A 13,380-nucleotide genomic window follows, 5' to 3' on the forward strand; every position below is an offset into this window, starting at 1 on the left:
AGGTCATGTTGGAGAAGGTGGAAGTGCAGGATAACATCCAAAGCGATACATAGGCATGATTTTGATGATGAGTGTCACGCAGCCAGTGACTGTCACGGGCTTTTTTTAGCGTGCGTACGTATGATTACAGAGATACCCAAATACGCGCATGCAATTTACGACTTGATCATCTTTGACCGCCTTCGTGGCGTTTGCTCGTGCTTCACTGTTGCTCCGATGCTCTCTGTACTCAATGGTTTGTCAGCTGAAAACTCAGTGCAGTGAATGGTAATGACTTCGGATTGGGTGGTGGCCCACTTTGGCAACCCAGAAAGACTCTGAAAGTGGCCTCATTATGCTGACGGCCTGGTATAGTTATTGGCTGGCAATCTGTTCCAGGACATGAAGCTTCCATCATGTTTTCCATTTTGAGGCCTCAAGTTCCATATTGTCCTGAAATCTTGTGGAAGTCTGCAAGAACATATACTACAGCCAACCCTCCAGACATGCTGCTTCACATTCCTGACTTTCACAGGCCACGAAGAACAAAATTCGGACAACATTCGCTTCATTCACCTCTTTCGAGACCCACTCTTCAAAAGCTCTTTCAACAGCTCCCGATACCAAGCAATCTCATTCACCGCCGCTGGGCTACTGGTGAATAAGAGAAAAGACTTGCATCTTCAGCATTAAAAGGCTTTCTTCGAACAGCAAACTCTACATTAAAGACTCGTCGACACCGACCAAAGAGTCTCCCTTCACAATTCGGAATACAAGACATCTCCAACACATCTTCTCTATCCGAATCATCCAACAAACCTCCATCATGGCTTTCGGAAACTCCACCAACTACAACGTCAACTCGAACCAGATCCAATGGGACTCGGAAGCAGTCTGCGTACGCCACGGCAACCACACCAACGGTGAATGCCGCGCTCAGAACAACCCCAACGCGAGATGCGTCCTTCACGGCGGCCATTTGAACCGCGACTGTCGTTCGCAAGTCTCGCGTGCGCCTCCGATTCGTTTCGCTGCTCCTCGTTACCAGCAGACTCTAGCTCCTCGTTCCCCTCAGCAAGGCCCGTTCGTCACTCAGGCGCCTCGTCCACCACAACCAGCGAACGTCAACTCAGCTTGGGGTCTCGCGGCCTCTCAATTCGCGCAGGAAGCGGAGAAGAATCGACTTGCCAACATCCAGTACCTCGACCAGTTGAGGTTGGAGAGAGAGGGTGGTGCTGCTGTTCAGCCTGTTCAGGGTGGGAAGGAGAATGGTGGGTATCGCTTCAAGGAGACGTTCAAGTACACCGGCGCCAAGCAGGGTGGTCCGGAGAAGGGTGCTGTGGGTGGAGGTGTGGAGCAGGGCAAGGTGGAGGAGACTCCAGCACCACGTCGCACGGTGGTTCCGCCGCATGTTGCTCATGCTGAGCGTCTCAAGGCTGCGAAGCTCGCGGAGCAACAGAAGGGTGGTGGTGAGAAGGATGGTGGTGAGGGAAAGTGAGAATGGTATGGTGAGATGAGGTTGGGCGTGTGGTGATGGACTGCACACGAAAGGGCAACGTCGCTCTAATATCAGTCTGAGCCAGCTGTGCTATGCTGTGTCGACATCGCAGGCGTTCTTGGGATCGACGAGATATCGAGAAACTAGCTGCTGCTATGCTAGTTTACTTGCATCAAAAATTGTAATAATAGAAAATGCTTCACATTGGAAAATCGAAATCGAGACTGCTTTCTCTGCCATCCGCCCTCATGGGCGTGCTCCTGGAGTTCCCTTTGTTTGATGGTAAGTCAGTCTTTGTTTTCCACAGATCCTTCCGTCTCCCAGTGCAGAAATTTGGATTATTGGAACAAAGAATGCTTGTGGGATCTCACTCCTCGTGGCAATTGTACGTTTGAGTCCAAACCGAGACAGCTACATCTCCGCCTTTAACACGAGGCCATCGCTGCTCCATTGCCAACATGGACAGCCCGACTCGAACGACTCCAAAACCTCCTCTACGACTCCGTTCTTCCCCACGAAAATGGCGCATCAACAAAATCTCCACCGCCTTCTCCGCATCAAATTCTTCTCTTCTACGCACTCCTCTATCTCCCTGGTTCGTTCGAACTCCCCGTCGAAAACGCATCTCAGCAAGTTGGCTTGGAAACGCTGCTTGGGAACCTGAATGGGAATATGGACATTTGAGATTTCATGAGGAGCAGGAGAGATGGGAGAGGGAGGGGAGAGAAGAAGAGGAGTCGAGAGGGTGGCAGACGTTTAACGGAGTACTGAGCATACTTATCAATCTGTTGATCTACGAAGCTGCGGGGTGGGTGTGGTTTTGGGTTGTTATGGTTCCGCTTTTGTTGACGGGGTGGGCGGGGTATGAGTATGTTGCGTGGGTGTGGGAGAGGTGGGTTGAGGGGATTGGTGGTGGAGAAGAGGAGGGAGGAAGCGCAGGGAGGGTTGTTTACATGCTCGTGGCGAAAGTGGTGGAGATCTGCTCCGTCCTGGCAGGGCTACTGGATTTGATCCCGAGACTGGGTCTCCTTGTATCATGGCAACTGTGGGATTCTAGCCCAGGGCTGTTGCTTCGCAAGGTTTTGCATGTGCTCGACCTTCGGGCAACATTGGTTGGAAGGGCCGCGCATGCTGCTTCAAGGTCGCTTGGTGCCAGTAGTGCAGTATCAGAGCACTTGGATGAAAACCAACAAGAATTCTCGCCGATGCGAAGCTCCGCAGAACAACGAATGGCATTATACACCGCTTCTCCCGTAGACAGTATGGATCCTGGCAAAGATCTGGGCAGAGTCATGAGGCAGTCGGGGCAAATTATGGACCGCATCGACGTCAAGGCTGGTCGGATCAGAGATTCACCAATATCGGGCATTCCTCCTCTCGATAGATGGCTCATCAATGTGCTCAGAGATGACCTGCAGGAAGACGAGGTGCGAGCAGGAGCTAATATCGAAACTCAGCTGGAGGCGATTGATTCCCGGCACGATGCTTCGGAGAGTTCCAGCTTGGACGACATGAATTGGAAGCCATATTGGTCCAGGAGTCTTGAGAAGCCAGTGCACATCAGACAAGATGTGGAAGTCACAGAAGGTACCGAGCTGCCGAATACGCCCAACTCTCTCGCATCTCCGGTGGCAGCGACGCCTCGCACACCTGCCGACGAAGCGCGGTCTCCCTTGACTAGCATCCGAGAAGAAACCGCAGCAGTATCACGACCTCTGGGCAACATCGCGATGCTTCAGCGATGGCTCACCAAAGTGAGCGATTTGAGCCAAGCCTGCGACATTTTATGGCACTCACACCACAAGGAAATGATTGACCCTGCGCAGTGTGACACCGCATTGCAGCAAGTGGAACAAGAGTGCGAGCTCGTTCATCATCTGGATGTCAGAATTGCCTGGGACGCCCTCGACAAAGGGAAATACGAATCGTCGGAAACAGATCTTCTGGTCGGCGTCCAGCAACTGAAGGACGTCCGCGAGCGCAAGACCCTTGCCTTCCTTGATGATGAGATCTTGTACGACGCTCACAGGTTGATGAAAGCACTCCTCGGTCGTGTGCAGACCTTAGATCACCAGGGGACGAAGGGCAAGAGAAAGTCGAGGCCAAGCAATATCGTTTCAGACGGCTGGAGCCTCAATCAAGTGCAGCTTGTACAGAAAGAAGTTCGTCAGCTGGCCCAAAGTCGGCTGCAAATTCTCGACTCAGTGTACCTTTTGGGTCGAGCATACTCCAAGGATAAGGTCGTTGCAGAATACGGGAAGCTGCAGTCTCAACTGTGGCCGCTGGCAGCACAAGCTAAAGTGCTTGGCTTGGGCTCCAGAAACGAACAGTTACAGCGCGCGGTCGCGGATGTGGAGAAAACAGTGCATACCGAGATTGCTGCTCTGAAATCGGATCTCGAACGGGCAGACTACACAAGATCGCTGAATGAGTACGCTGGCCAAAATGCGCGAGATATGCTGCAGGATTCAAAGATGACGGGTCTAACTCCAACCACGCCAAAAGTAGCCTTTGGACACGCGGTAGCGAAGGACGATGAGATCGCCGTCTTGAAAAACTACATCTGGGAGTCAGCCACGCAGCTTGATAAAATCGTCTTCCTCGAAAGCGCAGCTCGCATTCGCAACGCTGAGCAGATTGAGACTGACATCAGAGAACATCTCAGCAAGCTCAGCAGTGTCGTTGACTACAGCGACGAGCATGCCAGACTGCAGATTGATCATGTCTTCGAAATCGCAGATGCCCTTCTGCTCGAATTACGGAATATCAAGACCGCGCCCGCATATTCGCCAGTCGATCCAGAAGTTCTGCCCGACAGGACACCCACTAATGTCAACTTTGGCCCACTTCGGCAACGCTCTGAGCCACCGACTCCAGTACAAGTTGTGCCTGCAAAGGAGTTCCGGACTGAGCAACCCAGCGACTATCCAGCGAAACGGGCTCTCTGGCAACGCCAATACACCGAAAGCTTTGATACTCATCAAGCGGACAGAAATTTACCGCTGCCATTCCCTGCTGAATTCTCGACTGATGACAATTTGGAGCTCAAAACTCTGCAAGATGGTTTACAAGGTGCTGTCAAGGATCTCGAAAGTTGGAGGACCAGCTACGAGCGCCTAACGTCTGTGTACGACAAGAAAGGATGCATAAATGACCGCCACGCCACTCACACGAGCCACCCGAGCTTGAGAGGTGCCAGAGTTTCGACCGCAGGCGCGAGATCCACTGTGAGAGTTTGGCCTTCGCCATCGGACTTGGTAGCAGTGCAGGACGGCCAGATCGGCCACGAAGTTCTGGTGTCTCCATTGACCAAGTTGAACGACATTCGGACCAGTATTGAGAGCATATTGCTGCTGCTGAATCTCGAGCGCAAGAGATCGGAGCAAGCCAGGCCAGAGGTGCAAAGCGTTGCACAGTATACCGACCTCGAGCGCACCGCTAATCAAGCACTGGACTACGTGCTTCAGTGCTTGCTTGACTTGGGCGAGCGTAGCAGCGAGCTTGATCAGACCAAGGTGACCTTCGAGCAGGCACAGCTGTACGCTAGCGTGGCGTGCTGGGTGGGATTGAAACAAGGCAGCTTCGTCGGCAGGTACAACACTCTTGCTCAGCTGGAGGATGCCCAGACGGCCATTGAGGATAAGTTCGATGCTATCAACAAGAAAGCCTGTGGTGAGGCTGTACCGACAGGACTGAGAAGTATGGCACTCATACTGGACCAGCTGGAGTACCATCGGACTGGCACAGATCGACTGGCGGAGGTCTGCACTGCTGATCTTGACGTCGAAGGAATTCGGAAGATACGCGAGCGGACGAAGAAGTTGCAAAACGGGCTCAGAGATGTGTACGCCTGGATGCGGGAGCGGCACAACCAGCGTTGGTTCCTGGACGGCCCATCCGATGCGATTTCTGACCTTTACGGCTTGGTTCAAGCTGGCAAGAATCCCTCTGCAACTGACGATCAGAACCACCTGTGCGGCGCTCGAGCTTTGTTGTCGTCCTTACAGACTTGTCTGAAGGCTCAAGACAGCCTCATGTTTGATGGACGTATTCCAGGTCCTGAAGACGCCGAAGAAATGCTTCGGAAAATGTTCGTCGAATCTGACGACATGTTGGCTCTGCGGCCAGTGCCAACCAAATCTCCGGAGAACTTGATGGAGCCGACTTCTGAGTACGCAGCATTCTTGTTTGGTCGCTTCTCTGCCATTGAGCTTGAGCATGGCTTAGGTTCAGAAATCTACCGACAATATTGGGACGAGGCCAGAGCATTCAATGACTGGACTCCACGACAGATGAAAATTGTCTTCGACTTCATTGCGCAGGGCCACGTATTCCAATTGCCAGCCATCGACCTTCGTCTGGGCGTGGTTACTAGAGATGTGGGTGATAGTCGCAACAGCACAACGGCTACTGTCGAGCTGTTTGAGGAAGAAGCTGTGTCGAATACCAGCGCCATTGTTTGGGTATACTACGACAATGCTTCAAATCTGGTTCCAGGCGTGTTATCCCATTGGCGAGGATTCGTTCCATCTGCTGAAGTAGACGGCGATACCACTGCTATTCTAAACTCGTGGTTCCAGGGTACCAGACTGCCTCGACCTCTTGGAGCTGTGCGTCCGGAGAGAGGGTTTGCCCTGGAGCCGCCACCTGCTCCTCGTGGAAGAGCAGGTCGAGGAGATCGGGGTGGGCTTGCTGGACGAGGTGGGCGTGATGCTGTCTCAGACGATGGTAGAGATCCTCGTGAGACACATGGAGGCCGAGGTGATGGTTCCGTACGCGGCCGGCGCGGCGATCGTGGAGGACGTGGCAGGCCTGTATCGCAGAGAGGCGACCAAATTGCGCCTGGGCCACCACTTACACGTCCGCGCGGCACACGAGATACTGAGACTTCTACGAATGAAGGTAATAGAAGGGGCAGCGGCCGTGCAAGAGGACGAGCTGAAGCCGGGCATCGTGGAACACGTTCTGATCGTGGTGGAACGAGAGGCTCGCAAGTCCTTGAGCGAAATACCGAGAGCCAAGCAGAAGTGGTTCGTAGACAATCGGAACGAGCAGGTCTAGGCGCGACAGGTGAAAGAGGTGCGGACGAAACGCGCGGGGCGCGAGGAAGAGGAAGGGCTAGGAACTCTTATGACAGAGAAACAGGAGCAGACGTGGCCGCAAGGCCGGAGCGTGTCAGCAATGAAGCGGGACGTATTCTAGAAGGACGAGGCCATGAAATTGGAAGCAGGAGGGTTCCTGATCGCTCATCGCGGTCGCGAGGCGACCGAGGAGGGCACTCCGCTCGTGGGAGAGGAAGAGAGGCTCCTATCACCCCCAGAAGGCTCTGGAACGCAGCGTGAAGAAATTCTAAGACTGGGTTGTTTCCTGTTTGGCGCACAAGAGTGCTGAATAAGGCCTCAGACCCATTGAACAATGGCTTCGTGAGACCTGATTGCCTGCATCCCAGACAGGCTGTGGATGGCCCTGGACGCCGGGCGAAGCCAAAGCTTGAATCATAGCTCACGGGAGCTTCATCAGTATGATTGTTTCCAATCATGGCACCAGCAAAGCTGCTGTGGTGCTCGAGCTGGACGTTGGATCTTCGTGCGGGAAATTTGAAGAGCTGCAGCATCCTGGATGATCGAATCTTCGCCACCGATATCGCATATACACATAACAGCACAAAAGATTATAATCTCAGATCCGACAAATCGGAGAGAAGAGAACTTACTGGCAGGTTGGAAGATCTTCGTCGTCGTTCAACCCTTGTATGCGGCCATTGTGGCCAATCATGCAGCAGAAAAGAAACACAAAGCCGCGTCTGTGAATGTGTTTCGACAAAGCAACTGTTCACGCCTGTCTCCTGGCCGCAATGGTATTGATTTGGTGCAGCGCGAGACATACGCAGTGCTCCACGTCAGCGCGAACACGTGTTTCTGGTGAAACCGAGGTGTTTGGGGACAGTAACGCGTCGCAACGCTCGCGCGTGAATTCTGTCGCCGTCGAGCGAACTTCACTTCGCTGCCAAGAAACGCGCGACCTCGCGCTAGCTACAACCCAACCCACTTCTGCCCACCAGGTTCCTCTACCCTCTCTCTTCTTCGACAACACAACTCGAACTTCGCACAGCACGCTTTCGGTACACCCAGTACCCACCATCACCGCGAACTTCGACTGTGTTATCAGCACCTCCTCTACCGCCGCCGACATGGCGAACCAGTGCTTGGACCTCGTCCGCACTGCCGCCCTCGCCGTGGTCACTCATTTTCTCATTCTCTTCAATCTTGTCGCCGACGCCTACAGCAAGATTCTCGACTCAGACATGGCGCAGCTGCTTTTGGCCATCGCACACGCTCTGGGACGTACTGTCGCTGCCCCTTTTTCCTTCGCCGCCGAACTCGTCTCCGCCGCACACAACAAGATGCTCGATGCGATTGTATTCTTCGCCAATTTTGTTGCTACCGCCTATGACAACATCCTCGACGCAGACATAACAGAAGACTTGATTGACGCCTTCCGCGCCGTAGCACGCACTGTCGTCGCCCGATATCTCATCTCTGCCGATTTCGTCGCTGCCACCTACCACAAGATCCCCGACTCGAACATGACACACCAATGTTTGACCGTCGCAAACACGATGTCACGCGCTGTCGCCGACCCTTTTATCGCCTTTACCAATTCCGTCACCGCCGCCTACAACCAGACCTTCAGCACAGACATGGCGCACAGATTGTTGGCCATCGCAAGTTCTGCAGCACGCACTGTCGCATGCACTGTCGCCGCCCCCTTCATCTCCTTCGCCAACACCATCGCCACGGCCTGCGCTGCTATCCAATGGTGGTTCGAGGCATCGATCTATGTCTCCTGTGGTCTGTTTGTCGTCATCTTGGTAAGTTCTTGCTGGCTGCGAACACATCCTCAAAAGACACTGACTGTTCATCAGCTATACTGCGCCTTTACTGAGCTCCGTCGCTTCTTCTTCGGTAATACACAGCGTCCCTGTCTGTATGCTGAAGAGATCACCGTGTCGGATGTTGAAATGGAAGATGCTCCACCCATTGAGTCTGAGATGAAAGATGCTCCATCCATTCAATCGACATCACCGCCAATCGCATGCGACGGTCCAGAGCTTAAAGGCCACTTCTATCAGCATCCTTGGAGAATCCGCACACCCTTTGGATGGGAACTCATCAACAAGCAAGACAGACGTTCGGCTCCACAAGTACAGATGCAGTGTCCCTGGGAAGATCGTTTGATGTGGGGCCCAGATCCAGCGTGGGTCTCCTCCTACAACTCCCGCCTCCTCAGAGAAGATGCAGCGCGCAAGCAGGCACATCAAGAGCGATTCGAGCAGCGGAAATATGACATTGAATATGCCAAATGGGCGCATAGATGTCACATGTCTGTCGCAGATAAACCAATCTACTCGGCCTCTGCTCAGCCACCAAAGGCAGACTCCGACAGCGATAGACATGTTGAGCCAACCAGCAAGCCTCAGCCAAAAGTTGTCAAGAGCAAGGCTACCGGAGCCTCTGAGCGACGTCTGCAAGCCTCTGCCTCGACTCGACCGCCCATTCCGGCTGCAGAACCAGCTCCGCCAGCACCGACCCATTGTCGCAGTCAGAAGCAGGCTTCGGCCTCTGCCCAGGCTGAGCCAACCTCTTCAACTGCCCCAGTCAACTCTGCTGCTCCTGCTCAGGTCGAGCCCACTAGCAAGCATCAGCCAATCATTGTCAAGAGCAAGGCTATTGGATTGTCTAAGCATCGTCTGCCTGCCTCTGCCTTCACTCCCGAGCCGAATTGGACTGCAACGCCAGCGCCGCCAGCGTCGCCTCGACGCTCCGGCCAGAAGCACGTCTCGGTTTCCGCTCAGCCTGAGTCCCTCTCTTCACCCGCTCCAATTAGCTCTGCTGCTCCTGCCCACGTCGAGCCAATAGATGAACCTGAGCAGGATATTGTCGAGAGCAAGACTGCTGGCGTTCCCGAGCAAATTCTGCCTGTCTCTGCCGCTATTCTCTCGCCAACCTCGACTGCAGCGCCAGACTTGCGGGCACCTCGCCGACGTCGCACCAAGAAGCACGTCTCGGTGTCTGCCCACCCTGAGCCGCTTTCTCCAGCTGCTCCTGTCATTTCCGCTGCTTCCACCCAAGTCGAGCCCATCAATGGGCCTGAGCAAGAAATTGTTGAGAGCAAGGCTGTCGGAGCCTCCGAGCCGCCTCCTCCTCCTTCTGCTTTCGTCCTGGCACCGATTTCTGCTGCAGAGCCAGCCCAGCCAGCACCGAACGAGCCTCGCCGCAAGAAGCACGTCACGTTTGCTGAGGTTACGCCTGAGCCCATTCCTGCGCCTGCTTTTGTTCCCTCCGCTGCCCCTGCTCCCTCTGCTACCACTACCCATGCTGAGCCCAGCCATGAGGATAAGCAGGCCGTTTCTGTACCAATGCCGGACACAGAAGCCCGGGACGCCCAGGCTCTTGTCTCTAATGAGCCGCAGTCTCCCGTGTTCCATCACAAGCGGCGCTCTGGTTCGAAGCCAGTCGAGCGAGGCAACAACGTCAGAACGGCCAGTGGGAATGTCGCGCGTCGGCAAAAGAAGCCCTCTGCTCCGCTATCAGCGACATTGAAGAAGTGGCTCGTGGACCAACAGAACACGGAGACAAGTCAGCGCTTTGCACCTCCCAGCCAACCAAGCCTCCAACCGCAGGACGGACACTATGGCGAGGGCGCGCTCCCAGCCCACTCCAGTGCCATCAACACACCATCAGAAGACATGGTAATGGCAGATGTGGCAGGAATGTTCATCGCCGAGCCAGCTTCGGAGGGTGAGACTGGCATGCAGGGCATCGAGCAGGCAGTGGCGGCAACCGACGCTCCGTTGCCACAGGAGCTCGCTATGCTCGACGATCTTCCGCATAAGGTAGCTGGGCGCGCCCCAGAAGTCCAGGAGCAAGTCATGGAGGACGTCGTGGAGAGCCTCCCAATGGCGCTGGACACCATGCCTCTCCTCAGTCAGGCGAGCCTGCAAACACCTCCGCAGGCACTTCCAGCACCGAACGTATTACGCATATTCGCGGAGATGGCTGCTGCGGCGAGCTCAGACAACGGGCAGATCTCCTTCACGGATGCCGACGTGCAGCCTGCCACTCCACAGCAGGCCATTCCACAGCCGATCGCTCCACATCCTGCCAGCCATAGCGAGGCGCCGCAGCAGACTATCCAGAGCCAACCAATGCCGCTAGATGTTCAGAAGGAGGGCCGAGACATACATATGAAGCTCTTCCGATGGGCTGAGCGTGCTGAGCTTGACGAGGCAGATTTGACGGAATTGTATCAGGAACTTGCACGAATTCTCGACACCTGCCGCGAACTGAGAAGGCAAGGAATTGACAGCCCTATCGACCAAGAGTCACCTTCTCTGACCCAGAATTACTGCGAGTGCATTAAGGAAAGACTCGAAGCCAAGGGTGATTGCGGTATGGCCAACGAAGCCCTGACCCTGTGCCTTAATCTGAAAGATGGTGACTTCTTCGGTGATGGCAGCGAAGACTCATGTCACGAGGAGGTTACTGGGCTGCTCAACCAGAATGCTGATCGCCTCAATCGAATTCTGGGGTCTCGCACAGCAGCCGGTTTGCCCTCTACCAAGGACGTTCAAGAACTGGAAGAGGATCTGCAAGTGTTCAAGAGTTACTATACTCTATGGCCCCGCTCGTACAAGAAGTACCTGCACGGGCTGGACGACGCAGCCCCAGTGCTGTTGCAGTTGTTGGCCTTGCAGCTGGCAATCGAGCAAGCGAAAGTTGCAACTCCCTTGGACAATGAGCGAGAGTGGTTCCTGAACGGCCTGCAGATGTGCCAACAGGTCTTGAAAGACTACAGCCCACTGCGAGAAGTGACCGATGTTCCACAAGAGCAAATCATTGAGAAGATGGTTGCTTGGATGGTCGACTCAAAGGTGCAACTGGAAGCAGCTTCGGCAGGCTTTGAAATCCAGGCTCGCCAATCCGCTCTTTGCTTGTTCGCACGTCGACTGAGGAGTTTTGACGAATACTGCTTCAACGAGAATGGCTCACCGAGGAGAAACGTCAATGCTTCGAGAATCCTGCGCAAGCTCCAGGTCATCAAGGATTCGATTATCTACATGACGCCGGGTCATGATAGCCACTATTACCGCCCAATTGCACAAGAAGTCCTTCAGACTTTGCAGATGCGATATTCGCCAACGGCTGTGTCCAACGATGGCTCTGCTCGATCGACGGTTGCGGCACCCTCTTCTGCAAGCGCAGGCCCAATACCAACGGATGTCTCGATGACAAAAGATTCACGGACCAATACAGAGGCACCGGGTGGTGACCTGGGCACTCGGAAGAAGGTTGCCCTAACTTTGTCAGATTCTGGGCTTCGAAACCCCAAGTTGCCGACTGCAGAATACCATCCACTACGAGATGGAACTCTGACGATGGAAGGGGCTACCAAGCTGATTGGAGAATGGCTCGATGCCTCAAAGGACGTGTCGAATGGATTGAAGTCGCGAAACCCCAACGAGGATGGCGTGCAAAACCTGCTTGACATTATACTCCAGCGCCTCATGCAAACCGACGAATATCTTCTGGCTGAGAACCACTTCTGGAAACCCTTCGCTACCCAGCTTTCAGGATTTTGGAGAGATACCATTCTGCGAGACCTACACAAAATCCAGGGCAATCTTCGAGACTTCGAGCATCCTGTCGCTGGGAAATGTTGTCATGCCGCAGCTCAGATCTGGCGTTTCGCACCAGGCTCAGATATGGTCATGATCCCCAACAAGATTGAAGATCTATACAATTTGTTGGAGCCGGCCTTCAAGACACCTCACGGTAGCAAGACCCTGTATGGCGTCCAGACGCAGTGGGCTCTGCTCATAAATCATAACAGCAGGGAGCCTTTCTTCGAGCGATCGTCGCAGACCATGGGCGAGCTCTTCGCACTCATCGTGTCCCGCATCTCCTGCTGGAAGCACGTCCTGAAGACCAATTTCGGGTCTGACATTGCCAACTTCACCCAAGTAAAGGACCGTCTCACGATCATGGTGGACTGGTTTAGGGCGCTTTTCGGGAACAATGGAGAGCATCGTGCCCTTGCCAAACAAAAGAGTCCGCAGCTTTGCGAAGTCGGAGACAGGGTGGCAGGTTTGCACAAGAATGTGATGGCCGAAGAAAAAAGCAGATCACAAAGTGCGCAGTAGGCTTGCTTCCTGGCAATATGACAAAGCCGAAGCATTGCAACGACTGCTGATCCACGATGAATACAAAGCATGACACGGGAAGCGCAAGCCAGCATGAAAGTTGGACAGCATTACACGAGTACCATCCTCGAAACCCACACAACCACGCCGCATCCTTCCACTTAAGACAGTCTCCAGAGGCACGCTGTCTCCGAAGAAATAGCCGCCTCTTAGCTCACAGGGTGAGCCATGGCCCGAGAACGTGCTAAGCTCAACGCTTTGAAACCGCACGGCCTCTACATGAAGCAATCCGGCAACACCGCCTACCTCTTCACACTCTCCGCGGATGCAAGAAGCTCGCTGTTCTTCAGCCTGGATAAGAGACACAATTGCGTTGCGATGAATTGTCAGAGACACAACGATGTGTACCTCTTGCGGACAAGTTCAACACACAAAAACAACCAAAAAAAAAGAAAAAAGCATACAAAAAAACCTCACAAAAAAAGCCAAACTTCATCTCTCTTGGAGGTCGCTGTAAGCACCACCGATTAGATGAAAGCCTCATGGCACAATTCGAACAATTCCCGTGGAGATCGGAGGTCGCTTTGAGCACCACTGAGACGACGGGTTTCTGTCTACTTGCATTTCTGGTTTTTCCGCCGTTGGAGGTTTTATCGTTGAGGTCGCTCTGAGCACCACCAATTGGATGAAGCCTCCTAGC

General features: G+C 54.0%; 3 protein-coding genes across 3 annotated transcripts; all 3 read left to right on the forward strand.

Moving 5' to 3' along the window:
* Positions 1-805: 805 nt before the first annotated feature.
* On the forward strand, positions 806-1,477 carry CKM354_000241300 (uncharacterized protein; the record flags this gene model as incomplete). The annotated part of the gene is made up of 1 exon (XM_044797573.1): positions 806-1,477. One exon carries the CDS (start codon positions 806-808, stop codon positions 1,475-1,477), a length of 672 nt encoding a protein of 223 aa, XP_044653508.1.
* A 458-nt stretch (positions 1,478-1,935) lies between these two features.
* CKM354_000241400 (uncharacterized protein) lies at positions 1,936-6,538 on the forward strand (the record flags this gene model as incomplete). The annotated part of the gene is made up of 2 exons (XM_044797574.1): positions 1,936-5,978; positions 6,058-6,538. The coding sequence occupies 2 exons, from the start codon at positions 1,936-1,938 to the stop codon at positions 6,536-6,538; spliced, it is 4,524 nt and encodes a 1,507-aa protein (XP_044653509.1).
* Positions 6,539-7,667: 1,129 nt separating this feature from the next.
* On the forward strand, positions 7,668-12,680 carry CKM354_000241500 (uncharacterized protein; the record flags this gene model as incomplete). Its single annotated transcript, XM_044797575.1, has 2 exons — positions 7,668-8,348; positions 8,403-12,680. The coding sequence occupies 2 exons, from the start codon at positions 7,668-7,670 to the stop codon at positions 12,678-12,680; spliced, it is 4,959 nt and encodes a 1,652-aa protein (XP_044653510.1).
* Between the last annotated feature and the right edge of the window lie 700 nt (positions 12,681-13,380).

Source organism: Cercospora kikuchii, assembly GCF_019650295.1.
Source record: "Cercospora kikuchii DNA, contig_00002, whole genome shotgun sequence".
Classification (NCBI taxonomy): Eukaryota; Fungi; Ascomycota; class Dothideomycetes; order Mycosphaerellales; family Mycosphaerellaceae; genus Cercospora; species Cercospora kikuchii.